Source organism: Dermochelys coriacea, chromosome 3 (genome assembly GCF_009764565.3).
Source record: "Dermochelys coriacea isolate rDerCor1 chromosome 3, rDerCor1.pri.v4, whole genome shotgun sequence".
Classification (NCBI taxonomy): Eukaryota; Metazoa; Chordata; order Testudines; family Dermochelyidae; genus Dermochelys; species Dermochelys coriacea.
Window position 1 is genome coordinate 96,921,519 of NC_050070.1, and position 21,464 is coordinate 96,942,982.

The 21,464-nt window shown below is 42.3% G+C and overlaps 1 protein-coding gene across 1 annotated transcript; it reads right to left on the minus strand.

Annotated features, from left to right (window-relative positions):
* Positions 1 to 633: 633 nt before the first annotated feature.
* Positions 634 to 20,204, minus strand: HDDC2 (HD domain containing 2). The gene is made up of 6 exons (XM_038394802.2): positions 19,933 to 20,204; positions 17,698 to 17,819; positions 12,044 to 12,146; positions 10,021 to 10,089; positions 3,221 to 3,359; positions 634 to 1,550 (listed from the first exon to the last, which is right to left on the minus strand). The coding sequence occupies exons 1-6, from the start codon at positions 20,002 to 20,004 to the stop codon at positions 1,453 to 1,455; spliced, it is 603 nt and encodes a 200-aa protein (XP_038250730.1). The 5' UTR covers positions 20,005 to 20,204; the 3' UTR covers positions 634 to 1,452.
* Positions 20,205 to 21,464: the final 1,260 nt, after the last annotated feature.

The following is a 21,464-nucleotide window of genomic DNA, read 5'->3' on the forward strand; positions in this document are numbered from 1 at the left end:
TTGCTGAGCTCATTAAGTGCACACTAAAGATAGAAGCATGCATGGACCAACCTATTTATGTACATCTATACCATCCCAGCACTGGCCAGAAGGCTCCAGGAATACATCCAGTCAAATTCACAACCCTATCAGCACCTTACAAGGTGTTTTGTGACTGTTAAGAAAAAGTTAACTTACTCTTAGCAGAATGGGTACCACTGGATATATAACAAAGTGACTTATTGCAGCCTGACCATGCTAAACGATGAAATTATGACTGTTTCTAATAACAAGTAGTGGTTATTAAGAACGTTTTGTGCAATAGCACCAAATAGTTATATAACCTAAATTGGCCTATACCCTTACATTAGCTACTTTCTCTAATGCTGAGGTATTCTAGGATACAGTAAACTTTGGCTTAAGTAGGTAGAAAAGTTGTCAGGGTCAGGACATATGATCATTTCACCATAGGAACAGGTAGGGAGTTATTCTCACAGACCAGTACTGGACTATCCCAAAGGAATAGGACAAGACATGATTGCTCTATGCTAGTACAAACCCAGGTGATGCCATCATGCCCTTTGATATCTGGAATGCATATGGCCAGAGCTAAGGAGTACACCATGGTACTGGAAAAACAAGGTAGAAAGCAGCTTGGTTAAATCTAGTTTTAGATGACCCTTTTAATGTATAAAAAGATAGCATTTGGAGTGTAACTTTGGGAGCTCACATGTAAGGTGAATGTAACAATGCCACATGAGATGAGACTGGTATCATATGGAACCTTTTTCCATAAACCAGACTAACACTGGTTATTTGGCCTCTTGAGTATACAGTAGAACCTCCAAGTTACCAACACCTTAGGAATAAAGGTTGTTCATAGCTCTGGCTCCAGCAGTTCACTACCCAGGCCAGCTTGTCCCCCTCCCGACTGTGGGTGGTGGGGGGATGCTGGTGAAAGCAGTGTAGACCCCACTGTTGCTTTTGCTCCAGCTGCCTTGGGCTCACAGCTTTGCCTGCACATCTCAACATCTTCAACTCCTACCTGTGAGTAGGTGCCCCATACATAGGGGTGGGGACAGGCAGCCCAGATGTGCCTACCTTTAAGATGCAATATGAGCCAGTACCATATTTGGGGGGGGGTTTTTTGGTCTCCATTGGTGTCTGGTTGACCAGTCAGTCTCTAACTCTGGTGTTTGAGGTTCTACTGTATTTCATGATGAATCAAAATTGAGTCAAGCAATTGACAAAACAGGTTTCATCAAATTAAAAAAAGACACAGCCCTATTTACACTGTTTGGCATCCTATGATATCAAATGCAAAATGTATCCCATTTCCCTTATCTATATTTTTCCATGAATTCCAAGCAATTAATGGAAAGAAAAAACATTCCTGGAAAAATTAGTGATGCTTTAGCAGGAAAACACTAAAAGGAGGAAAATAAATTTTAGCTACAGAAGTTTTAAAATGCCTCAAGAGGGTGGCTCACTTGTTGTATCAGCTATTTTTGTATTTCTTTCCATATTAATGGACGACACAAGCTGGACTACTTCTGGGTGATTAAATTTTCCTGTAAAACAAAAGAAAAGAAAATTCATCATCATGCTTTTATTTCCCTTTATGTAACAGATTATACTGTTTCTCCAGGCACAAACTATTATATCACAAAAGAAAATTAGTACATATGTTCTCCCTTTAATTGTGAACACTATCTATGATGTTTCAGGAATAACTATAGAAGAGCAACTGTTCAACAGTTCATCCAAGTATTTCCCCAGAGTATGTCCTGTTCCATATACTATTTGGAGGGAGGAAGAGTCTGAATATGAAAAATCCATGCTATGGACCTTGATTCAGATCGTATGTAAACTTAAGGCTCATGTTTACATCTCCCTGCAGTCAATGGGCATTAGTTCCATCTTATCCTCTGCATTTGGAACTCGTGCTACTGGACAAGCGTGTCCAGTTCTGGTGCTCACAGTTCAAGAAGATAAACTGGAGAGAGTTGAGAGAAAAACCACAACGATTAACGGATTGGAAAACATGCCTTACAGTGAGAGGCTCAATCTCTTTAGTTTAACAAAGAAAAGGTTAAGGGGTGACTTGGTCATCTGTAAGTACCGATATAGGGAACAAATACTTGACAATGGGCTCCTCAGTCTAGCAGCAAATGATATAACAAGATCCAATGGTTAGAAGTTTAAGCTAGACAAAAATCAGACTAGAAATAAGGCATAATTTATGAACACCGTGGGTAATCAATCACTGGAACAATTACCAGGGGTAATATTACCCTTCTTGCCTTAGAACCTATGAATCGTGATGGCATAAGTACATGATTTCTTTTCTGAACTGGAGCCATAATGACATGTAAAAGTTAACAGGCATGTTTCATAGTATGTTATGCTGGCCTGTTGCCAAGAAAACTCATTGCATACAGACTTTCTGAAACTTCCCTGGCAGGAGAAAAAATTAAATCCTTGGATAAAGGACAGCAGCAAAAGCTTAAATTAAAGCTTGTCTGATGACTGGGCAGAATATTTGATTATAAGATTGTTTCATTTCTGGAAAGAGAAACACCAGATCAAACTGCAGGTTCACTGATATAGCTGGTGAGGGGTAGCATCTCCAGTTTCACAACACTGAGTTTGGAAGTAGGAACACTAGTAAGATCACAGCTAGGGATATAGTTACCACTTACACTTTCAAATATTTCATTCTGATGTTCCCCCTCTATATACTGACCCAATGAGAGTATTTCCACTGACACTGTGTCTAACTATATAGTGCTGGTTCTTTTATTCTTGTGTTCTTATTTTTCAAGACAAAGTTGAGTTCTCTCTCTTTTTGAACACAGTCCTTCATTAGTGTTAAACTCTGTATATAAAATTATCTATTTTCCCTTATCTTGCAGATATTAAGTAAAATGAACAATAGTAAATACTATAGAAGGGAACCAAACACAATACAAGCACATCTGAAGCGACCTGTTCACTAGGCTCGATTCTCATTTACATTAAGACTATTTCACATGCTCTTACAATGTAAAGAGCTTTTAAATGTGTAAATGTAGTTTATCCCCACATTCAGGTCTCTTTACACTGACAGCGATGTAAAGGAGACTCAGGGCTACATTCACAAAAATGACATAGGCATCTACCTGCCACTTTAAATCCAAGAATCAGGCCCCACTGGTATTCAGACACTCCTCTCTCTGTTTACAAAAATCAGGTTTCATACCTGAAGTGGAATCATAAAAGTCCTGCAGTCTTCCAGGCATTTTTTCCAACTCTTCATACTCAGATGCTTGGAGTATCATCTCACACTGATCCAGCTCTTTTACAAATCTGGCTTCTGCTGTAGACTGGTGTTCATATTCCTGAACAGATGTGCAATTAGAGAGATTTGATTTGCTATGCTGGAACACATAGTGCCAGAAATAAAAGCCCTTTCTGAGACTTAGCATTTCTTCATCTGTATCACAGATATTCAAGAGTACAGTAGACCATGTCTTTTTAAGGCTCTGATTCAGCAAAACATTTCAGCACATGCTTAAGTTCCATGAGACTTTACACTTGTTTATGTGCTTTACTAAGTAGGGATATTATTATTCACATGCTGAAATGCTTTGCTGAATCTGAGCTCATATAAAGAAACCCCCAAATTTACAGATTCATTAAAAATCCTTGGAATGCAGGCTTCAGAGAGCTTCTGGAACGTTGAGAAAGTAATTCCATGCCTCCTCCACTTTCAGATCCTCGACTTCTTTAGTCCAGGTTTCAGAGTAGCAGCCATGTTAGTCTGTATTCGCAAAAAGAAAAAGGAGTTCTTGTGGCACCTTAGAGACTAACAAATTTATTTGGGCATAAGCTTTCGTGAGCTACAACTCACTTCATCGGATGCATTCAGTGGAAAATACAGTGGGGAGATTTATATACAAAGAGAACATGAAACAACGGGTGTTACCATACACGCTGTAACAAGAGCGATCACTTAAGATGAGCTATTACCAGCAGGAGAGCGGGGGCGGGAGAGGAGAGAAAATGGGGGAGAAGGAAGAAAACCTTTTGTAGTGATAATCAAAGTGGGCCATTTCCAGCAGTTGACAAGAACGTCTGAGGAATGGTTGGGGGGGGCGGGGGAATAAACATGGGGAAGTAGTTTTACTTTGTGTAATGACCCATCTACTCCCAGTCTCTATTCAAGCCCAAGTTAATTGTATCCAGTTTGCAAATTAATTTCAGTTCAGCAGTCTCACACTGGAGTCCATTTTGAAGTTTTTTTGTTGAAGAATTGCCACTTTTAGGTCTGTAATCGAGTGACCAAAGAGATTGAAGTGTTCTCCGACTGGTTTTTGAATGTTATAATTCTTGACGTCAGATATGTGTCCATTTATTCTTTTACGTAGAGATTGTCTGGTTTGACCAATGTACATAGCAGAGGGGCATTGCTGGCACATGATGGCATATATCACATTGGTAGATGCGCAGGTGAACGAGCCTCTGATATTGTGTCTGATGTGATTAGGCCCTATGATGATGTCCCCTGAATAGATAAGTGGGCAGAGTTGGCAACGGGCTTTGTTGCAAGGATAGGTTCCTGGGTTAGTGGTTCTGTTGTGTGGTTGCTTCAGATTGGGGGGGCTGTCTATAAGCAAAGACTGGCCTGTCTCCCAAGGTCTGTGAGAGTGATGGGTCGTCCTTCAGGATAGGTTGTAGATCCTTGATGATGCATTGGAGAGGTTTTAGTTGGGGGCTGAAGGTCATGGCTAGTGGCGTTCTGTTATTTTCTTTGTTGGGCCTGTCCTGTAGTAGGTGACTTCTGGGTACTCTTCCGGCTCTGTCAGTCTGGTTCTTCACTTCAGCAGGTGGGTATTGTAGTTGTAACAATGTTTGATAGAGATCTTGTAGGTGTCTGTCTCTGTCTGAGGGGTTGGAGCAAATGCGGTTGTATCGTAGAGCTTGGCTGTAGACAATGGATCATGTGGTGCGATCTGGGTGAAAGCTGGAGGCATATATGTAGGAATAGCAGTCTGTAGGTTTCCGGTATAGGGTGGTGTTTATGTGACCATCGCTTATTAGCACTGTAGTGTCCAGGAAGTGGATCTCTTATGTGGAATGGTCCAGGCTGAGGTTGATGGTGGGATGGAAACTGTTGAAATCATGGTGCAATTCCTCAAGGGCTTCTTTTCCAGGGTCCAGATGATGAAGATGTCATCAATGTTGCGCAAGTAGAGTAGGGGCATTAGGGGACGAGAGCTGAGGAAGCGTTGTTCTAAGTCAGCCATAAAAATGTTGGCATACTGTGGGGCCATGTGGGTACCCATCGCAGTGCCGCTGATTTGAAGGTATACATTGTCCCCAAATGTGAAATAGTTATGGGTGAGGACAAAGTCACAACGTTCAGCCGCCAGGTTTGCTGTGACATTATCAGGGATACTGTTCCTGACGGCTTGTAGTCCACCTTTGTGTGGAATGTTGGTGTAGAGGGCTTCTACATCCATAGTGGCCAAGATGGTGTTTTCAGGAAGATCACCGATGGATTATAGTTTCCACAGGAAGTCAGTGGTGTCTCGAAGATAGCTGGGAGTGCTGTTAGCATAGGGCCTGAGGAGGGAGTCTACATAGCCAGACAATCCTGCTGTCAGGGTGCCAATGCCTGAGATGATGGGGCGTCCAGGATTTCCAGGTTTATGGATCTTGGGTAGCAGATAGAATAACCCAGGTCGGGGTTCCAGGGGTGTGTCTGTGCGGATTTGTTCTTGTGCTTTTTCAGGGAGTTTCTTGAGCAAATGCTGTAGGTTTTTTTTGGTAACCCTCAGTGGGATCAGAGGGTAATGGCTTGTAGAAAGTGATGTTGGAGAGCTGCCTAGTAGCCTCTTGTTCATATTCTGACCTATTCATGACGACGACAGCACCTCCTTTGTCAGCCATTTTGATTATGATGTCAGAGTTGTTTCTGAGCCTGTGGATGGCATTGTGTTCTGCACGGCTGAGGTTATGGGGCAAGTGATGCTGCTTTTCCACAATTTCAGGCCGTGCATGTCGGCCGAAGCACTCTATGTAGAAGCCCAGTCTGTTTCGACCTTCAGGAGGAGTCCACCCAGAATCCTTCTTTTTGTAGTGTTGGTAGGAAGGTCTCTGTGGGTTACTATGTTGTTCAGAGGTACGTTGGAAATATTCCTTGAGTCGGAGACATCGAAAATAGGATTCTAGGTCACCCCGCCCCCGCCCTCTTGCTGGTAATAGCAAATCTTAAGTGATCACTCTCCTTACAGTGTGTATGGTAACATCCTTTGTTTCATGTTCTCTGTGTATATAAATCTCCCCACTGTATTTTCCACTGTATGCATCTGATGAAGTGAGCTGTAGCTCACAAAAGCTTATGCTCAAATAAATTTGTTAGTCTCTAAGGTACTCCTTTTCTTTCTTTAGTCCAGTCCACTTCCCTAACTAGTTCCCTTAATTTTTTGAAGTTTGCCCTTTTGAAATCAGGGACCCTAGTTGCAGACCTATTTTTGTTTATCCTTCCATTTAGTTTAAATTGAATTAGCTCAGGATCACTTAGACCAATATTATCCCCCATTATTAACAACTAGTTCTTCTATGAGGTTAAATCTAAAATGGCATCACCTCTTGTTGGTTCAGTGACTATCTTGTGAAAAAATCGGTCAGTTATCACATGCAGGAAAATCGGGGCCCTACCATTATTAGTAGCACTTGCCCTCCAATCTATTGCTGGGAAATAAAGTCTCCTATAATTATAAAACTTCCAGTAGTATTTATTTAATTAAAACATTAGAGATCTCTATCCATATCCAAATCACATCTTGAGGGTCTGTAACATATCCAAAGCACTATCCCAGAGGCGCCTTTGGCAGCCTTCTTCCCCAGTGATTTTGACCCAAACAGACCCTTTTATCTATTCCATCACTTGTAATTTGTTTACAGTCTACCTCATCATTACACTCCACCACCTTTACTTCTGTCTTTCCTGGACAGCAAATACTTTTCAATAACTGTACTCCAGTCATTACTACTATTTCATCAGGTTTCTGCTATCCCTGTAATATCTGGGTCCACTTCCTGCACTAGTGGTTCTAGTTCCTCCATTTTGTTATCAAGCTGCTTGTATTTGTCACTATTCTCAAAAGGTATTTTTTAAACCTGTCATTCCTTCTTGATCATTTTAGCTTAATCTGTCTGAGCTGCTAATATATTTATCTCTCTTCCTATTTTTTTTCCTTTTAAGTCCTTTGATTTACTTGCTATTTCCTCCTCCTCTCAATTGCATGCAACAACTCCCACTGATTTTGATGGGAGCTGTGTGCAAGTGAAAGCAGAATTTCACCTACTGACCAGAGAACAGGTGCCTATTTTGGCAGAGCCTTGAAACAAACCAAGAGGAAAGTGGGCTTCTGTTGGAACTCAGCCCTTAAAACAGAACTTCTAGTTCCCATGATTTGGGAAGCATGAACACTGATTAATATACATCATTTCCTGCCTCTAACAAGACAATAGTAGAGCTGTCATGCCTAATGGCAAGATCCTAATTTGTAATTCCAGCACAGTTGTGTTCAGATAATGAACTTGCCATGCTTACCTGGATGTGTGATATATTGCTAAAAATCTGCTCATTTATTATGTTCTTTGCTGTAGGTTCCAAATTCGGGGATCTGGATTTTGACATCAGTGAAATACTAGTGTAATCATCAATTTGAATTCAAATTGCATTTTGAAATTTCAGTTAAGCTTTAATTATTAGTTGATTTGAAGTCTTCATTTTAACTTTTTTCAAAATTTTTTTTGAAGTCTAGGGCTTTTCTTCAATTTACATTTTAATTTAAAATGCTGTTCAACACTGCCTCTTATTTTCGTGAATCTATTTAATCCTATTTTCATATTCTGCGTTTTATCCATTCTTTTGGTCAGTAAAGTTCACATTTTTGTTTGGCAACATCATAAATGATAACTTTATCATGGTGGGTAAAGAGGGAAGTAACTCAGTGTGCTAATGTCCTCATTTGCCTCCAGTGAGTTACGTTCACATCCTAAATTAGGTTACCAAGTGAAAACAGCTTTGGTGGTCTCTTTCTGGTACCCCTTTCTTCATGCTTCAAAACCATCCAGCCGGTTGGCACAAATCGAAACAAGTGACTGTCAGCTCAAGGACCAAGCTAATGAGGATGTCACAAGTCAGGTACCAACTGTACTGTCAGAGCTGTGGGAGGATCTTCCACAGACCCTGTCCACCCTATCCCCAGCTCAAACCTGTGCTAATTAATTCTCACTTTCCATAGGGAACATTGAAGTCCATGGTATTGCCTTTGTGTAACAGAGTAGATTTTTGATTGAATATTTCTGAGATTTTTTTTTTTTTTTATAAAATAGAACTAGCTGCTTAACAGCAGTGAAGGCTAGGGTTTGTGTAGATTTTCAGTGCGGTACTCTGATATTCCTATGCAAGAAACCCCACGCTGATTAAGTTATCCTGAAGGTAGAAACAAAAATAAATAATACAACTAACAATATGAACTAAAAAGTGTGCATATGAGAAATGATATTTAATGAGAAAGGTAAAAAGCTAATGTGTACTGTAGTTAGGTTAGGTGGGGATGGGGAATCAGCTCCAGTACAAGTCAGGACAGGAGCCCAAGGCAAAAAAAAAAAAAAAAAAAAAAAAAAAGCAAGAAATTCCGTGGTATAGTTCAACTCTTTCTGTAATGACTTCCTGCCTCTCTGCTAGAGGAGCTTTCCAGTGAAAAAGGCTAAAGGAAAGGGCTAATTTTATGAATACTAACTATAGTTTTCCCTGATTCACTATTTTAACTTTGGAATGTAACTTTAAAAATCGAGTTCTGCTGTCACTTAAACCAACACAACCCAATTAAAGTCAATGGAGATATAACTGCGGGCAGAATTTGTCTTCAAATATCTGGAAACCTATTTAAATACAATCCAAGTGGAACAGGTAAGAATGTTGGTATTAAATGCAGCCTCAGGTTACAGAGGTCAAGGCTGCACAGCTACCTGCTTACAATAAAATATACAAAATCAGAAAATTGGTGAGGAAAAGTTACTATATAACGGAAACATATGTTGGGGGAAATATCATTACTTTTTTTTCTTCTTCTTCTTTTTTTTAAACACACACATTTTTGGAGAAAGCAGCCTCATGTTTCCTGACTTGCAGATAATATAAGATCTTAGCCAAATAGCAAGAGGGCTCTTTGCAAGATCACAATATCCTAGCAGATCACCTCTGTACGTATAACAGATTCTCTAATACAGTGGTTCCCAAACTTGTTCCGCCACTTGTGCAGGGAAAGCCCCTGGCGGGCTGAGGAACATACTGGCCACTGCTTTCAGCAGCTCCCACTGGTCTGCAGCAGCAAACTGCAGCCACTGGGCGCCGCGATCAGCCAAATCTGCGGACACAGCAGGTAAACAAACTGGCCCGGCCCGCCAGGGGCTTTCCCTGCACAAGCGATGGAACAAGTCTGGGAACCACTGCTCTAGTATAAAGATAAGATATTTTCAGGTCAACATGATCATTTTTCAATTTAATCCATATTTTAATTTAATTCAAATATCACTTATTATTTCACTGTACTTCCCAATTCATATTTTCATTTAGTTGAAATTCTCATTTAAGACACTGTCAACGGTAAAACCATAGTCCTTTTTAAGGTTATGTTGCTTATGGAACAGCACTGTCTGACCGGGTAAATATACATACTGGGACAAATCCCGCCCTCAGTTATGTAAATCAATCCCTCGAATGCAGTGGGGCTACACAGGTATAAGAGCACAATTTGGGTCTTATACTGAATTATTTTGTTTTCTTTATGAAAGAGTTCAGAAAGTTGCTGCCATATAAACATACCCCCAAAGAAAAATTCCAAACCCATCTTGCTCTAAAGGTTTTAGAATAAAGATTATGAACTTTAGTAGGCACCAAACACCATGAATATAAGACAATCTGTTGGTCCTAGTGCATGCAATAATGTGGAATAAATGCATCAAGTGATTTATACTTACTTCCCAGAGTTCATAGATTTCTTTTCTCAGGTCTTCTGATAGCAGCTGGGTCAAATGTTTCATAGCTGCCTGAAAGACAGACTCCTGCTTTCATTTGGCCATTATCTGAATACAATATCTTTCCCTTTGTTTTCCAAAAACAATTGTCCACCACCACCTTTGCATAAACACTGAATCGTCTCTCGCTCCACAGCTGCACACGTACAGTACTAACTCCGCTGATGGAATAATAAAAGCAATGGGTACAGAATAATTTCTGCACACCAGACCTGCTCAATAAATTGTAGAGGACTAGCACAAGCAGCAGAAAATAATCTAAAGCACCATCCAATAACTGACTCCAGTAATTTATAAATGAGCTCTGAGCAAAATGAACAAACTCAGGTGCCAGAGCACTGACCCCAGTTACCAGATACAGTTTAACACTGTTTTGATGCAATACCAAATTATTGGTATGAACAGTGGATCCTCTTTGCATGTTCTTCCATCTAATCCATTTCAGTCTAGTCCTACTCCATTCCCCAGTAATACTTAAGTCCTAATTGAAAATAAACAACAATAAAAGAAAAGCCAGTTTTATGCCAATATACAGTTATGTTGAAACTTGCCACTCAAGGTGTTATTTATACAAAGATAGCACTTCAGAAGTATAACTATTTAGGGGCTCAATCCTGCTCCCAAAGAAATCAATGACAAATGATTGTTTGCTTTAATGGGACCAGGATGAGCAACAGGCACCTAGGGCCAGATTTTTATCGGTATTTGGAGTCCTAAAATGCCAACAGCTTCCTAGGCCCTTTTGAAACTTCTACTAAGCCTCTACCTGCCTCTTTAAGCACCTAAACGCCATTAAGAAGTCTGGCCCTTAGTGGAGAAACATTCCCAGCAGGCATTAGGGAAACAATTTTTTTTTTTTTTTTTAAAAGCACACTCCAAACAGGTACACAGTAGAACAGAACAGTCAATGTTACAGTCAATAAAGATAGCATATAAAGAACTCTGAACAGCCCTTTAATCTTTTAAGTCCAATCTTCTTTTCACCAGAAACATATTGCTAGAATTATTTTTTAAAAAAATCTAAATAAAAAGGTAAGCATAAGAGTGGCAGAGAATTCACTGTAAGATTGTTTTTTTTTAAGACTCTTTAAACAACTTATTTGTATCCCTTGGAAAAGATTATCAAGTAAGGTGGTGCCCTCTAGCTGTAATTGTAGGAAAACTTCTCTCTTTTAGCTTTAAATAATACAGAGAGCCAGAACTGACAAAACTGTGATTAATGGATATGTTTGTGGCCATTATTAAAGCCAAAGACTATGTACTCAGACAGTTGCATTTGTTTGTCAGGCTCACCGATTACCTGCCACACAGGGGTATGGTATGAATAATCAGGTAAAGTTTGTATGATACTTTGGAAGCGCCTAGTGCCGGGGTTCTCAAACTGGGGGTTGTGACCCTCAGAGGATCACAAGGCAGTTACATGGGGGTCATGAGCTGCCAGCTCCGAGGGGCCGACAGCCCCGATCCCCCATTACATTAAATTACCCCCACCTCATTTTTAATTTATAAGGGGTGGTCACACTCAGAGGCTTGCTATGTGAAAGGGGTCACAAATACAAAAAGTTTGAAAACCACTGGTCTAGTACCATGTGTCAAGTATTAACTATCTGTCCCTCTCTCTTCTGATCTGTGCCTCTGCTCCCCAGAAAATAAGCATGGACATACACGAGTAACTTCACTAACATCTCAGACTACTGAAAATCTAGTCAATTCATTTGGCAGGTGCCTAATGTTTGGGTTCTTTCAAAAAACTTCCTTTTTATTATCTTGCACTTTGTGGTATGTAGACAAGTCAAATTAGCAGGGGTTTGTAGTGCTACTCCTTGGCATACATGAACAAATACATGTTCTGGATTATGTTGTTTTGAGGGTCTCCCCAATAACTAGTTGTTCACCTCTACAAATAAAATGCAAAGCCTTTACAAAGTTCTACAGCGTACCAGGCTACATCTACAACCATACCAACCTCCTCTCGCTGATGTTTCTCCTCTTTGGAGATGTTATCTGCAGGTGCTATATCTCCAACAATGCATTCAGCCATATCATGAACAAGAGCTAGTCGTACACATCTGATAAGGAGAGAAACAATGCATGATTAGCCAATAAACTTTATAGTTACACTTTGTTTATTAATAAGCAGTATTGATAAATTCTCCCTTCCCCCTTATGTTTTAATAGATTGGTATTAGTGAAACAATTTTCTATCCCATAGTATATTTGAATCCCAATTTCTAGTTACTGTTATGTACGAAAAGATATTTGGATAGATATCCAAAACCAAAAAGCCTTGGTTGTTTTTGTTTTTGTGTTTTTTTGGGGGGGAGGGAGGAAGGGGGAAGAAAGCAAAAGATACTAAGTGACAACAGTGTAGTTACCTAGCACATCATTTGTGCATCATTTGTGCATCATCATAGTGATCAATGGCTCCATGTCTAGTTGGCAGCCGGTGTCAAGTGGAGTGCCCCAGGGGTCGGTCCTGGGGCCCGTTTTGTTCAATATCTTCATAAATGATCTGGAGGATGGTGTGGATTGCACTCTCAGCAAATTTGCGGATGATACTAAACTGGGAGGAGTGGTAGATACGCTGGAGGGGAGGGATAGGATACAGAAGGACCTAGACAATTGGAGGATTGGGCCAAAAGAAATCTAATGAGTTCAATAAGGATAAATGCAGGGTCCTGCACTTAGGATGGAAGAATCCAATGCACCGCTACAGACTAGGGACCGAATGGCTCGGCAGCAGTTCTGCGGAAAAGGACCTAGGGGTGACAGTGGACGAGAAGCTGGATATGAGTCAGCAGTGTGCCCTTGTTGCCAAGAAGGCCAATGGCATTTTGGGTTGTATAAGTAGGGGCATAGCGAGCAGATCGAGGGACGTGATCGTTCCCCTCTATTCGACACTGGTGAGGCCTCATCTGGAGTACTGTGTCCAGTTTTGGGCCCCACACTACAGGAAGGATGTGGATAAATTGGAAAGAGTACAACGAAGGGCAACGAAAATGATTAGGGGTCTAGAGCACATGACTTATGAGGAGAGGCTGAGGGAGCTGGGATTGTTAGTCTGCAGAAGAGAAGAATGAGGGGGGATTTGATAGCTGCTTTCAACTACCTGAAAGGGGGTTTCAAAGAGGATGGCTCTAGACTGTTCTCAATGGTAGCAGATGACAGAACGAGGAGTAATGGTCTCAAGTTGCAATGGGGGAGGTTTAGATTGGATATTAGGAAAAACTTTTTCACTAAGAGGGTGGTGAAACACTGGAATGCGTTACCTAGGGAGGTGGTAGAATCTCCTTCCTTAGAGGTTTTTAAGGTCAGGCTTGACAAAGCCTAGCTGGGATGATTTAACTGGGACTTGGTCCTGCTTTGAGCAGGGGGTTGGACTAGATGACCTTCTGGGGTCCCTTCCAACCCTGATATTCTATGATTCTATGATTTACCAACCCCTACCATATAAAAGCTAAGGACATTATACACTACTCTGATGATAACAATGTTTGCATTTACTAAGTATAAAGATATATGGAGCCCTGCCAAATTCAAAATGCCACCTGACAAAATACACATATATTATGTAGCTAAGTTAGCAACTCATGGCCGTGGCACAGCCAAGCCTTCGTTAACAGAGTGCAGTAAAAAGTATTAAAAGCAATCAGCAAGATAAGTGTAAGTTGCAAGACTAGAACACAGATCTAGGGAACGCACTAGGGCTCACAGGCTTCCAGCCAAGTCAGTGAACCTCTCTGTGCCGTAGCAACCTCATCCAAAAAAAAATCTAGCTGTCAATGATGCTTTGTGCTCACATTCTGTAGATCTCAAAGCACTTTACAATGGTGGGTAAGTATTACTAGTCTGATTTTTCAGTTGGCTTCAAGTTCATTTATTCCTCTGGCACAATGAAATAAGGGTGAAGCTTGTTCATGCGGGAGACAGAGCTTGTCATGGTCCAATCAAAGACTGTGGAATGAACTCCCCCAGAATCTAAGAATGATCACAAACCTCACCACCTTCCAATCTACATGCAAGGCACATTTTTCCCCCCACTTTGCCTTCTGCATCATATACCTATAGTGGCAAGGGATGGAGGAAGAGGAGGCAGAAAAAAATGTATATTTTATTTTTTAAAAACTCCAAAACAAAACACTCCACTGCGTGCTCTCTCTCCCCCCACTCCCGGGAAAGAATGAGAAGAAAAACATGACAGATGTTAGTAATGTTGCTTAATGCACTGAGATACTATTGTGATGATCATGCTAATAGAACAGGGCAATTATCAAGTGCATCCAGTCCCAGCTTCTGGGAGTCAGAGGCTTAGGGAGACCCAGAGGATTGCGTTGCATTCCTGATGATCTTGGCTAAAAGCCACTGATGGACCTATCCTCCAGGAACTTATCTAATTCTTTGTTGAACCTAGTTATACTTTTGGCATTCAAAACATTCCCTGGCAATGAGTTCCGCAGGCCGAGTGTGAGTTGTGCAAAGAAGTACTTTTTATGTTTGTTTTAAATCTGCTGCCTATTATTTCATTGGATGACCCCCTGGTTCTTGTGTTATGTGAAGGAGTAAATAAACCTTCCTTATACACTTTCTCCACACGATTCATGGTTTATAGACACTATCACTCCCCTCCCCCCCTTAGTCATTTCTTTTGCCTGGTACTGAAATTAGGCTTACCAGCCAGGATCACCTCTGGAACCTTTTTAAATATCAGCATTTATATTAGGTATCCTCCAGTCATGTGGGTACAGAGGCTGATTTAAGTGATGGGTTACATACCACAGTTAGTGATTCTGCAATTTCATATTGGAGTTTCTTCAGAACTCTTGGGTGAATACCATCTGGACTTGGTGACTTATTACAGTTTAATTTATCAATTTGTTCCAAAACCTCCTCTACTGACACCTCAATCTGGGATAGTCCTCAGATTATCACCTAAAAAGAATGGCTCAGGAACGGCAATCTCCCTCATATCCTCTGCAGTGAAGATGAATGCAAGAATTCATTTAGCTTCTCCCCAATGGCATTGTCTTCCCTGAGCGCTCCTTTAGTACCCTCAATCATCCAGTGGCCCCACTGACTGACTGGCAGGCTTCCTGCTTTTGATGCACTTAAAAAAACGTTGCTATTAGTTTTTGTATCCTTAGCTAGTTGCTCTTCATATTTATTTTGGCCCACCTAATTATACTTTTACACTTGACTTGCCAGAGTTTAGGCTCCTTTTTATTTTCCTCAGTAGGATTTGACTTCCAGTTTTTAAAAGATGTCTTTTGGTCTCCCCACCTCTTTTACTCCTGTTGTTTAGCCAGGGGGTTGTTTTTTTCGGGGTTTTTTTTTTTTTTTTGCGCCTCTTGCTTTTTTGGGGCCTGGGAGGGGCAGGAGAAGAGAGGCGAGAAAATACATTTAGTTTGAGCCTCTATTATAGAATTTTTAAAAAGTTTCTATGCAGCTTGCAGGCATTTCACGCTTGTGACTGTTCCTTTAAATTACCATTTAAGTAGCTTCCTCATTTTTGTGTAGTTCCCCTTTGAGAAGTTAAATGCTACTGTGATGGGTTTCTTTGGTATATCTCCCCTTCCTCCCTCCCCACCCTAGAGTTGTTAAATTTAATTACATTATGGTCACTATTACTGCACATCTTGGACCAGATCCTGTGCTCCACTTAGAACTAAATCAAGAATTGCCTCTCGCCTTTTGGGTTCAAGAACTAGCTGCTCCAAGAAGCAGTCACTACTGGTGTCTAGAAATTTTACCTGTGCATCCTATCCTGAGGTGACATGTTCCCAATCAATATGGGGATAGTTGAAATCCCCCATTATTGTTGCATTTTCTGTTTTTGTAGCCTCTCTAATCTCCCTGAGCATTTCACAATCACTATTACCACCCTGGTCAGGTTGTCGGTACAGTAGAACCTATAGTTACGAACACCTCGGGAATGGAGGTTGTTCGTAACTCTGAACAAAACATTGTGGTTGTTCTTTCAAAAGTTTACAACTGAACACTGACTTAATACAACTCTGAAGCTTTACTTCAGAAGAAAAATGCTGTTTCCCTCTCCCCCCCCCCCCCTTTTTTTGTATTTTATGTTTAACACAGTACTGTACTGTATTTGGGGTGGGGAGGGGGGGTTTGGTCTCTGCTGCTGCCTGATTGCATATTTCTGGTTCCCAATGAGGTGTGTGGTTGACTGATCAGTTCATAACTCTGAAGTTCTACTGTCGTATGTTCCCACTGCTATACTCTTATTATTCAAGCATGGAATTTCTATCCATAGAGATTCTATGGTACAGTTTGATTTATCGGGTTTTTTTAAACTATATTTGACTCTATGCTTTCTTTTACTACAGTGCCACTCCCCCACACCAGCAACTACACTCTGCCATTCCTATGTTTTTGTACCCTGGTATTACCACGTCCTACCCAGTTTCTGTGATACGTATTATATCCATATCCTCATTTAATACCAGGCACTCAGGTTCACCCATCTTACTATTTAGACTTCTAGAATTTGTATACAAGCACTTATAAAATTTGTCAATATTTAGTTGTCTGCCTCCATGTGATGTAATTGAATGGGATTTTTCCCTTTGTTTCTCTTCAGTTCCTATCTGTATTTTGTCAACTTCTGTCCTCTCCTCTTCACTAGGATGTGGAGTGTCCCCGTTAACAGAGCGTCTCCGAAGGGGGCAAGAAGAAGCCTCTGTCCACACAGTGTGCTCTTCTGCACCAGTCAGCTCTCTCCCAGCCGTAAGAGGAAACCAAGAATCTGTTTCACCTCTGCCACAAACTGGCTATGGAACTTCTGCCATGTCATTCAACTCTCTGGGCCTGATTCTACAGTGCTTTGCACCTCAAAGTTATTGACACCTGTGCAAAGCAAGTCTAAAATGCTACTATTATGATGCTATTGTTTTATAACCTTTTCACTCTCACTTCTCACTGATGTCAATAACTACACAACGTATAAGGCAGAAGACAATCAGGCCCTGTGTTTCTGAGTTATTAAAGTAGCCATGCATGTTCTCTGCTAGGCCAATGGACCATTGTGGTGGGCAGTGCAGGAGTCAGTGTCAGTAACATGATTTAAAGTGGTTTATACTTCCTGAAGCTTCATTAGAAAAAGATGAGTTCCAAGTTATAGAAGTCTATTATCATCACTTCAGAAAGATGACAAAGCAAATATGATACTGTACCATTCTTGACAGGTGATATAATGCTAATTGTTTTCCTTTATACACTAAATTAATTACATTTTTTTTTATTTCTTTCAAGTGTTAATAGAATCTCTGTCAAAAGCTACACAAGATATGGATTTTGCATCACCACGCACTTCAAACTCCTCTTTGAACGGGATTCTTCAGCCTTCTTATGTACATCTCTTGAGAGAAATCAAGCTGGAAGCTATTCTGTGTTAGCAGCCTGTCCAAGCCTCCACTTTTAGCTAATAAAACAATTCCTCAGTCCTCAACTCCAGAAGGCACATAGCAACTTGGGAAAGAATGGAAAAAAGTAACAATTTTGATTCCCCCTCTGTATTCTAAAACTCCTTGCCAGGGTGTAATGAATATTTAGTTCTCAGTTCCCAAATCTCGAGACAGGCCTGATCATCACCATTAGTATTCTTACCTGTCTTTATTAAGTTGTTTATCTTCAGTCACCAAAGCCATGACTGCCATCCTGTACATATGATCCGATACACTCTCTGGTTTCTCTACATTCCTGTACACCCAGCCTGTTCGTGGTACTCTCTGCTTGGAGAAAGTTTTAACAATAATATAAAACATTTGAATAAACGTTCTGAAGTATTTAGCTTAAGAGATACCAATGGAAATTTCAGAGTAGCAGCCGTGTTAGTCTGTATTCGCAAAAAGAAAAGGAGTACTTGTGGCACCTTAGAGACTAACAAATTTATTAGAGCATAAGCTTTCGTGAGCTGAGCTGTAGCTCACGAAAGCTTATGCTCTAATAAATTTGTTAGTCTCTAAGGTGCCACAAGTACTCCTTTTCTTTTTTCAATGGAAATTTGTTCCATTAAGGGTAACCATTTCCTTCTCATGCATCAATGAAGCCTCACTGTTAGTGAAAAAATAAATGTTACAAAGCCAGAGATAGTTTGAACGTACAGGTGATTGATCCTGTGACAACAGTCTATTGCAATATACTACACACACAGCACACACCACCAGAAAATCTGTCCTTTTCAGCTTTCAGAGACCATTTCAGCTTGATTGCCCACATGCATTCAGTATAAATAAATAACATTCAGCATTTAAATAGCATACCTCTTCAAAACATTGGTTATACATTAACTACTGTAATTAATCTTCACTCCATCTCTGCAATGTAGGTATAATTTGTATTATCCCCATTTTACAGAGGTGGAAATTGATACTCAGGACAGTTAAATTACTTGATCAGAGGAACTAGAATTAGATGCAAGAGCTTCTGAGGTAAGCCCCATGCTCAGTCAATGACATTTTTTTGGATCAGCCTTCCATCCCTCAGCTGTCTGCCAACCTGCACCACTGGCAGTGTTTCTGCTTCAAATGGTTTCTGCCAGGACTGCTCTGTTCTCTACTGGGAGCAAAAATCTTTGGGTTTGGCTAAAAACATTAAAACAGGGACTAAAGAATTTTTCAATTGTTCTCATATTTTAATACAACCATGGTAGTTAAAGCCAAGTCCAGAGAAACGTGTGTGTGTAGCCATCTATAGGGACTTGAATCTAGGCTATAGTCCTATAACCCCGTGAGGTGTCACAAGACCAGTGGTAGAGGCAACACAAATGAGTCAAGGAAACACAGGAGCAGCATATGCTTCAGACGGGCTCAAGCAGGTGAACTCCTGCAGGAACAGAAGGGGAGCTGCTGCACTCAGCCTTCACTGGAAGCTAACATACAAAATCAGTTCAGGTTTCAGAGTAGCAGCCGTGTTAGTCTGTATTCGCAGAAAGAAAAGGAGGACCTGTGGCACCTTAGAGACTAACAAATTTATTAGAGCATAAGCTTTCGTGAGCTACAGCTCGCTTCATCGGATGCATTTGGTGGAAAAAACAGAGGGGAGATTGATATACACACACACAGAGAACATGAAACAATGGGTTTATCATACACACTGTAAGGAGAGGTTTCAGAGTTTTAAATGCATCCGATGAAGTGAGCTGTAGCTCACGAAAGCTTATGCTCTAATAAATTTGTTAGTCTCTAAGGTGCCACAAGTCCTCCTTTTCTTTATACAAAATAAGATAGAGCAGCAGCGGGGTTCTGGAGCAGAATTTTCTCGAACAGACCACAGACTGAGTTAAGTTTTTTATCCAGAGACTTGCACTGACATTGAGCTCAAGGGCTCTAGAAAAGACCCAGCTAGGACATTTAAAATGGGGGTCGATGGAGGAAGGGATGCGGACTCAAGCGTGATCCTGCAGCAGGGGTCTATTGACTGACAAGGAAAGCAGGGCACCAGGGTTTGGTAAACTGAGCACAAGGCTGGGAACCCAGAGCTCCCGATTTCTAGCCTCCGCCTCGCGCCTGTGGCCTTGGGCCCAGTCAGTTCCGCGCCCCCCCCCCCCGGGCGGGGCAGTTCCGGAGCCCGGCCCCGGCCCCGGCTTTGCTACAAGGGGGCGACAGCCCGCACCGAGCACGCTGACTCCCGCGGGCAGCGGGCGCGGCCCGGCTAAAAAGTCCAGGCGGGCAGCGAGTCCCGCAGCCAGTATTTGGCGGGCTGGGCTGGGTTGGGTTTTCACCCCGCGCCCGGGCGACTGAGCTAAACCTCGCCCCCCGCCGGCCCCTGGGCTTCCCTCCCTGTGGTCAGGGGCCTGCCCCCGGCTCTTCCCGGCCTGCGGGCCGCCCTCAGCCCCATCACCTTGAGCTGCCCCACCAGCCTCAGGAACTGCAGCAGGCTCCCGGCGGCGCCGCCCAGCGGGGCCGCGGCCATGGGGCTGCCGGCGGAGCGGGCCGAGAAAGAAGCCGCGGGCCCGCGCGGAGGCGGCCTCCCGCGGGGCTGCTGCCGGGACCCGCCTCCCGCGCTGCACCGAGCCCCGCCCCGCCCCGCCCCGCCCCTGCCGCTTTGTTCCGGGCGAGCGGAAGCTCCCGCCGGCGCCTTCTCCCCGCGCTGAAGGGCGCTTGGCCCAGCCGCCCCCTTGCCTTGACTAGCGACCGCCGGAGAGCCTCCGGGCTCGCTCTCCCGGGCCTCCGAAGCGGCCGAGCGCATTTTGCCCGGTCTGGCGGGAAGGCGAACGCCGAGGGGGGAACGCTGCAGCCCTAAGCAAAGCAGAACGTTGCAAGGGGGTAATAGCGGAGCGTCGTCAGGCAGCTCCGAGCCGTGGCGAACGGGCTAAACTAAACCCAAGTGACCTGCCCCTAGAAACCGGGGTAATAAGAGCGAGGCCGGACGAGTGAAGAGAAAATGGGCAATCGGCTAGAAGCCATAGTCCGAGCCGATCCCCAGCTCTCGCTGCAGAATGTCCCAGGACCGAGAACCGGGGACAGCCGCCTTGGAGACACTGTACAGCTTTGCCTTGGAAGTTCCAGCGCCCTCTCTCTTGCTCACGGTTAATTCAGTGATCGAGTTAATGGCAACTAACTGGCTACTAATTACTTAGTGTGTGTTTGCTCTTAAAAAAAAAAAAAAAAGCTACACACCCTGAAGAAGCAGAGTAGACAAAAAAGGGCTGAGAAAATGAATTGCGTGCATTGTTTTAATGTAATCAAACCCATCGGGCATTAATAGACAGAAATGCAGAGGCAGGGCTTAATTCATCTTTGTGGGTAATTACTGCATTGTTTCTCTAAGCCAGTCAGGATGCCCAGGCATTAAAACATTTAGGATTCTATGAACGTGAGAGTTTTGGCTCAGACAGGATGTGGGGAAAAACTGGACTCTTCTCACGTATGGTTGCCCTACATTGTAGCCTTGTCACTAAGACCGAGGAGGCGCTCGTGACAGTCTAGTATATTGTCAGCATTAAGTGAGGGGTGTAATCCTCAAAGTACAGTCCAGTGTTGGACTCTTTAGCAGTGGCTATACAGTTAATTGACTCTGGACTACATAAGTAGGCCTGCTGGGAGTCTGGGAACATCTAAATTGGCAGAAGACAACTGGGACAATAGAAAAGGGGTAACTTCAGATTTGGGACTGGTTATTTAATATTGAAGTTAGCGTATTGGTGGTATTCTTGGTGGTGGTTAGTGTTCTTCACATGCAATGAAAGGTAACGTTATCACAAAGGTCATCCTTGTGTTTAAGTAGGGAAGATTTATATCAAACCCTGTAGTGCAGGGGTGGGCAAACTTTTTGGCCTGAGGGCCACATCGGGTTTCCAAAATTGTATGGTGGGCCGGTTAGGGGAGGCTGTGTCTCCCCAAACAGCCAGGGGGTCCTGGCCCCTGCCTCCT